This window comes from Centroberyx affinis, unplaced genomic scaffold (assembly GCF_046629955.1).
Source record: "Centroberyx affinis isolate AG114_WGS23_722 - 3 ecotype Tasmania unplaced genomic scaffold, CSIRO-AGI_Caff_v1 ptg004925l_1, whole genome shotgun sequence".
NCBI classification, from domain to species: domain Eukaryota; kingdom Metazoa; phylum Chordata; class Actinopteri; order Beryciformes; family Berycidae; genus Centroberyx; species Centroberyx affinis.
In genome coordinates, this window is record NW_027282419.1 from 92,501 (window position 1) to 100,000 (window position 7,500).

General features: G+C 48.8%; 1 protein-coding gene across 1 annotated transcript in view; it reads right to left on the reverse strand.

Moving 5' to 3' along the window:
- LOC139666289 (platelet-derived growth factor receptor beta-like) overlaps positions 1 to 7,500 on the reverse strand; it is a gene marked incomplete at its 5' end in the record, with an annotated part of 28,784 nt that overhangs the window by 16,592 nt on the left and 4,692 nt on the right. Inside the window, 7 exon segments of the mRNA XM_071545461.1 lie at positions 634 to 766; positions 1,407 to 1,501; positions 1,835 to 1,943; positions 2,523 to 2,625; positions 2,745 to 2,856; positions 5,883 to 5,998; positions 6,101 to 6,284. Of these exon segments, the coding sequence (XP_071401562.1) occupies positions 634 to 766; positions 1,407 to 1,501; positions 1,835 to 1,943; positions 2,523 to 2,625; positions 2,745 to 2,856; positions 5,883 to 5,998; positions 6,101 to 6,284 (852 nt within the window).

The following is a 7,500-nucleotide window of genomic DNA, read 5'->3' on the forward strand; positions in this document are numbered from 1 at the left end:
TTCTGCTAAGAACCACCTGACCCCTCCTGGACCTCATCACTGGAACTGGCCTGGCTGGTCTGCTGAGAACCACCTGACTCCTCCTGGACCTCATCACTGGAACTGGCCTGACTGTTCTGCTGAGAACCACCTGACTCCTCCTGGACCTCATCACTGGAACTGGCCTGGCTGGTCTGCTGAGAACCACCTGACTCCTCCTGGACCTCATCACTGGAACTGGCCTGACTGGTCTGTTTAGCAGCACCTCCATCAGTACTGTTTGAACCTGTCTCAACTTCTCCAGCTTGATTGTGACAACGTTCTCCTGATGTTGCCTCACTGTCTCAGCAGAACCATTCTGAGCAGAACCAGATGCCTTCTCAGGACAAGCCCTGATTATGTGTCCTTCCTTACCACAACCAAAGCACTTGATAGTCTCAGAACCTGTAATATGAAGCAGGTCTGTTTTCTACAGTTCAATAGTAATTCATATGTATTCACATGGTACCAGACCTGTAGGCTAAAACTAGAGAACGGCTCAATATCTGTAAAACTGAGAGAGAGAGACAGAGAGAGAGAGAGAGAGAGAGACTACTATGTTGTCTCTTAATTATGATATTACCTAGTGTATTACCTAGTACTATGTTTTATTACCTAGGACTACGTTTTCCCTTGGGACCTCCCAGGCAGAGTTGTACGGCAGGTGGGCGGGGTCAACATAGGTGTACTGCTGTCCATCAGGACTGACCGACTCTATCACCTTCCATCGAACTTCATACCGAGGTTTCTGACAGAATGAGAAGAAAGAGCACAAAACAGAAAATTAAAAGAGAAAATAAACAAACAAGACATCGTTGTGCTAAAACATTTCAGCTTTATTCAGCGGTGGGCAGTTTGATTCTGTGCAGTGCATGGAGGCAGTGCATGCTCGCTCAGTCACTGTTACTGCGACAGAACGGTTATTCATTCATATCTGACTTATATGCTGTGCAATAATATTCATCAATAATATGAAAATGTTTGTAGATTGCATGGCTAATGGTTCTAGATTGGACCCACACTGATGCTGAAAAACACTGATATGAATAAAGCTTTTAATTCTGTTTTAATTATATTTGTGGACTCTGATTTTCATCATTCAATGTTTGCCTGAAATATACTAAAGTGTATCAGTGACAAACAAACATGATTTAACACAGAAGGTTACAGGAATATTCCTCTGACACTGGGTAAGATGTGTCTGGGTTCTACTGAGACTCTGATTATTTTTACTGTATAAGATGAAATAATCAGGATGCTAGTGACACATAATAATCATCAAACAACTGAAGTCTAGGGTTAGGGAAGAAGAAGAAGAAGAAGAAAAGAAAGAAGAAGAAGAAGAAAGAAGAAGAAGAAGAAGAAGAAGAAGAAGAAGAAGAACTGACCTTCCTCCAGAGGAGGATGAGGATGATGAGGAAGATGATGGCGATGACAACCAGCACCAAGACCGCCGCCAACACAGCAACCTGGGACAAGAGAGCTAGAGAGAGAGAGAAAGAGAGAGAGAGAGAGAAAGAGAGAGAGAGAGAGAGAGAGAGAGAGAGAGAAAGAGAGAGTGAGACAAAGAGAGACACAGAGAGAGAGAGACAGGCAGGCAGACAGACAGACAGGTTTGTCAGTGAGTCAGCTACTGTGATACAGGGTACAGTAGTATTTTATACAGTAGTCAGCAGTACTAGGGTACAGTAGTATTTTATACAGTAGTCAGCAGTACTAGGGTACAGTAGTATTATGTACAGTAGTCAGCAGTACTAGGGTACAGTAGTATTTTGTACAGTAGTCATTAGTACTGTGGTGCAGTAGTCGTACGTACAGTTGGACGCCAGTCGCAGGTCCCACGCTCGGCGTCCTGCGATGTTTTTCGCCTCACAGCGAATGGCGGTGAGCGAAGTGAAGCTCTGCAGAGTCAGCAGGCTGCGCATCTGCAGCACAAACAACTTTTACTTTAGAGTCGTGTTATTACAGCTTTTCACTTGTTTTTCAAGTCTTTATTTAGCTTAGTTCATCTTATTCTATCTTATCTTAGAGAATTGATATAGTGGGCAACTTGTTGGCCAACAGTTTCCACGAAGTTGCCTCAGCATTGTTGCTGTAATCCCATAGCAACATCTTGTTGCCCGGGATCACTGAAGCAGATATTTAACCCCGTGGCTCACAGTGTTGCCTGTTGCTGCAGCATTGCCCATCTGCATTGCCCCAAAAGATTGCAGATAATGACTGTTGCTTTTTATCTTAGCTTGATCTTTTTTTTAGTTTATTTCACAGTATCATGTGACAGTTGCATATTTGTTCTGTAAATCTAACAAACACATCCTGCCTGATCCAACCATACTTTATCTTCTAATCTCTTGTCCTATTTTTCTATATTATTCCATCTTATCTCACATTACCTTACCTTATCTTTTATTTTATCTTATCTTTTCTTAATTTATCTTAATTTGTTTTATTTTATCTTGTCTTATCTCATCTTCTACTGTATCTTATGTCTTGTAGTCCAGTACCTGGCTCACTCCTCGCTCCTGTATGTAGCTGCTGTTCTCCTGCAGAGCCACGCCCACCGAGGCAGCTGATAGGCTCTGCCAGCCGCCCGTCAAATTACCACACCTAAAGGAGAAACAGGAATGAAGGGTTACTGTAGAAATATTATGCTTTTAAAGTGGTGTGTGTGTGTGTGTGTGTGTGTGTGTGTGTGTGCGTGTGTGTGTGTGTGTGTGTGTGCGTACCTGTGTGTGTTGTGACAGGTGTACCAGGTGACGGTCGGGGGCGGAGCTCCCTCACACACACACAACACCGACTGACTTCCTATCTCTGACAGCGATGTGATCTTAGGGGGCGCTGCACACACACACACACACACACACACACACACACACACACACACACACACACACACACACACACACACACACACACACAGTAAACCAGTCAGTTAGTCAGTAAAGCAGTCGGTCAGTTAAACTGGGGACATATTACATGTTTTTCAAGCCTGATTGATTTGGCAATGATTTGAGATCGGGCAGAGTTAGTCCAGGGTAGTTCAGGGTAGTTCAGGTAGTTCAGGTAGTTCAGGGTAGTTCAGGGTAGTCCAGGGTAGTTCAGGGTAGTCCAGGGTAGTTCAGGGTAGTTCAGGAAGTTCAGGGTAGTCCAGGGTAGTTCAGGGTAGTCCAGGGTAGTTCAGGGTAGTTCAGGAAGTTCAGAGTAGTTCAGGGTAGTCCAGGGTAGTCCAGGGTAGTTCAGGGTAGTCCTGGGTAGTTCAGGGAAGATGAGGTAGTTCAGGGTAGTTTGGGAAGTTCAGGGTAGTTCAGGGTAGCACAGAGTAGTTCAGGGTAGTTCAGAGTAGTTCAAGGTAGTTCAGGATAGTCTAGGGTAGTCCAGGGTAGTTCAGGGTAGTTCAGGGTAGTCCAGAGTAGTTCAGGGTAGTCCAGGTTAGTTCAGGGTAGTTCAGGTAGTTCAGGGTAGTCCAGGGTAGTTCAAGGTAGTTCAGGGTAGTTCAAGTAGTTCAGGGTAGTCCAGGGTAGTCCAGGGTAGTTCAGGGTAGTAGTTCAGGGTAGTCCAGGGTAGTTCAGGAAGTTCAGAGTAGTTCAGGGTAGTCCAGGGTAGTCCAGGGTAGTTCAGGGTAGTCCTGGGTAGTTCAGGGAAGTTGAGGTAGTTCAGGGTAGTTCAGGGTAGTCCAGGGTAGTCCAGGGTAGTTCAGGGTAGTCCAGGGTAGTTCAGGGTAGTTCAGGAAGTTTAGAGTAGTTCAGGGTAGTCCAGGGTAGTCCAGGGTAGTACAGGGTAGTTCAGGGTAGTCCTGGGTAGTTCAGGGAAGTTGAGGTAGTTCAGGGTAGTTTGGGACGTTCAGGGTAGTTCAGGGTAGCACAGGGTAGTTCAGGGTAGTTCAGAGTAGTTCAAGGTAGTCCAGGATAGTCTAGGGTAGTCCAGGGTAGCTCAGGGTAGTTCAGGAAGTTCAGGGTATTTCAGGGTAGTTCAGGGTAGTCCAGGGTAGTTCAGGGTACTGCAGGGTAGTTCAGAGTAGTTAGTTCAGGGTAGTCCAGGGTAGTCCATAGTAGTTCAGGGTAGTTCAGGGTAGTCCAGAGTAGTTCAGGGTAGTTCAGGGTAGTTCACGGTACTGCAGGATAGTTCAGGGTAGTCCAGGGTAGTCCAGGGTAGTTCAGGTAGTTCAGGTAGTTCAGGGTAGTTCAGGGTAGTCCAGGGTAGTTCAGGGTAGTCCAGGGTAGTTCAGGGTAGTTCAGGAAGTTCAGGGTAGTCCAGGGTAGTTCAGGGTAGTCCAGGGTAGTTCAGGGTAGTTCAGGAAGTTCAGAGTAGTTCAGGGTAGTCCAGGGTAGTCCAGGGTAGTTCAGGGTAGTCCTGGGTAGTTCAGGGAAGATGAGGTAGTTCAGGGTAGTTTGGGAAGTTCAGGGTAGTTCAGGGTAGCACAGAGTAGTTCAGGGTAGTTCAGAGTAGTTCAAGGTAGTTCAGGATAGTCTAGGGTAGTCCAGGGTAGTTCAGGGTAGTTCAGGGTAGTCCAGAGTAGTTCAGGGTAGTCCAGGTTAGTTCAGGGTAGTTCAGGGTAGTCCAGAGTAGTTCAGGGTAGTCCAGGTTAGTTCAGGGTAGTTCAGGTAGTTCAGGGTAGTCCAGGGTAGTTCAAGGTAGTTCAGGGTAGTTCAAGTAGTTCAGGGTAGTCCAGGGTAGTCCAGGGTAGTTCAGGGTAGTAGTTCAGGGTAGTCCAGGGTAGTTCAGGAAGTTCAGAGTAGTTCAGGGTAGTCCAGGGTAGTCCAGGGTAGTTCAGGGTAGTCCTGGGTAGTTCAGGGAAGTTGAGGTAGTTCAGGGTAGTTCAGGGTAGTCCAGGGTAGTCCAGGGTAGTTCAGGGTAGGGTAGGGTAGTTCAGGGTAGTTCAGGAAGTTTAGAGTAGTTCAGGGTAGTCCAGGGTAGTCCAGGGTAGTACAGGGTAGTTCAGGGTAGTCCTGGGTAGTTCAGGGAAGTTGAGGTAGTTCAGGGTAGTTTGGGACGTTCAGGGTAGTTCAGGGTAGCACAGGGTAGTTCAGGGTAGTTCAGAGTAGTTCAAGGTAGTCCAGGATAGTCTAGGGTAGTCCAGGGTAGCTCAGGGTAGTTCAGGAAGTTCAGGGTATTTCAGGGTAGTTCAGGGTAGTCCAGGGTAGTTCAGGGTACTGCAGGGTAGTTCAGAGTAGTTAGTTCAGGGTAGTCCAGGGTAGTCCATAGTAGTTCAGGGTAGTTCAGGGTAGTCCAGAGTAGTTCAGGGTAGTTCAGGGTAGTTCACGGTACTGCAGGATAGTTCAGGGTAGTCCAGGGTAGTCCAGGGTAGTTCAGGGTAGTTCAGGGTAGTCCAGGATAGTTCAGGGTAGTCCAGGGTAGTTTAGGGTTGTCCAGGATAGTTTAGGTATGTGTGAGCGTCACAAGAGACTGAAAATCAGCAAAATTCAATTGTTATATGTGTGCTTCTTAATCTCTTCATTGTCAATTATGATTGGAAAAATCTTTTAATGTGTCCGGGTGTGTCAATAAACCAGTCAGTCAGTCAGTCAGTCATTCAGTCAGTCAGTCATTCAGTCATTCAGTCAGTCAGTCAGTCAGTCAGTCAGACAGACAGTCAGACAGTCAGTCATTCAGTCAGACAGTCAGTCAGACAGTCAGTCAGACAGTCAGACAGTCAGTCAGTCAGTCAGTCAGTCAGTCAGTCAGTCAGTCAGTCAGACAGTCAGTCAGTCAGTCAGTCAGTCATTCAGTCAGTCAGACAGTCAGTCAGACAGTCAGACAGACAGTCAGTCATTCAGTCAGTCAGACAGACAGTCAGACAGACAGACAGACAGTCAGACAGTCAGACAGTCAGTCAGACAGACAGACAGTCAGTCAGACAGTCTGACCTGTGACCTCCAGGTTGAAGACAACCTCTTTGATCTCGTCGTCATTGGAAATGGTTGCTGTGTAATTTCCTCTCTGTTCCATCTGAACTCGAACCAGCGTCAGAGTGCTCACATACCTGGGGATCAATCAATCAATCAATCACTCAATCAATCAATCAGTCAGTCAGTCAGTCAGTCAATCAATTAGCAAGTCAGTCACTTAAACATCTGTCCACTACCTGCTGCCCGTCAGGTGCGTTGTGGTGATGACGGTGGTTTCCGTGGCGACGGTCTGGTTGTCCCTGGCCCACAGCACAGTGGGGGGGGGGTGGGCATCGATCTGCAGGCTGAACTCTACCGTCTGATGGAGGAGAGACGACACTTCACTCCATCCTGAAGGCTGCAGGCGGATATAACCATGCTCTGAGAGAGAGACAGACAGGCAGAGAGACAGGCAGGGAGAGAGAGACAGGGAGAGAGACAGGCAGGGAGAGAGGCAGGCAGGGAGAGAGACAGGTAGAGACAGGGAGAGAGACAGACAGGCAGAGAGACAGGCAGGGAGAGAGAGACAGGGAGAGAGACAGGCAGGGAGAGAGGCAGGCAGGGAGAGAGAGACAGGGAGAGAGACAGGCAGGGAGAGAGGCAGGCAGGGAGAGAGACAGGTAGAGACAGGGAGAGAGACAGACAGGGAGAGAGAGACAGGGAGAGAGACAGGCAGGGAGAGAGACAGACAGGGAGAGAGACAGGCAGGGAGAGAGGCAGGTAGAGACAGGGAGAGAGACAGGTAGAGACAGGGAGAGAGACAGACAGGGAGAGAGAGACAGGGAGAGAGACAGGGAGAGACAGGGAGAGAGACAGACAGGGAGAGACAGACAGGGAGAGAGAGACAGGGAGAGAGACAGGTAGAGACAGGGAGAGAGACAGACAGGGAGAGAGACAGGCAGGGAGAGAGACAGGGAGAGAGACAGGCAGGGAGAGAGACAGACAGGGAGAAAGGCAGGCAGGGAGAGAGAGACAGGGAGAGAGACAGGCAGGGAGAGAGACAGACAGGGAGAGAGGCAGGCAGGGAGAGAGAGACAGGGAGAGAGACAGGCAGGGAGAGAGGCAGGCAGGGAGAGAGACAGGCAGGGAGGGAGACAGACAGAAAGAGAGGCAGACAGGGAGAGAGGCAGGTAGAGACAGGGAGAGAGACAGACAGGGAGAGAGAGACAGGGAGAGAGACAGACAGGCAGAGAGACAGGTAGAGACAGGGAGAGAGACAGACAGGGAGAGAGAGACAGGGAGAGAGACAGGGAGAGAGACAGACAGGGAGAGAGACAGGGAGAGAGAGAGGCAGGGAGAGAGGCAGGGAGAGAGAGAGAGACAGGGAGAGAGAAACAGGCAGGGAGAGAGACAGGCAGGGAGAGAGAGACAGGGAGAGAGACAGACAGGGAGAGAGACAGGCAGGGAGAGAGAGAGGCAGGAAGAGACAGACAGGGAGAGAGACAGGCAGGGAGAGAGAGAGGCAGGAAGAGAGAGACAGGGAGAGAGACAGGCAGGGAGAGAGAGACAGGGAGAGAGGCAGACAGGGAGAGAGAGAGAGAGAGAGAGACAGGGAGAGAGAGAGAGACAGGGAGAGAGACAGGCAGGGAGACAGACA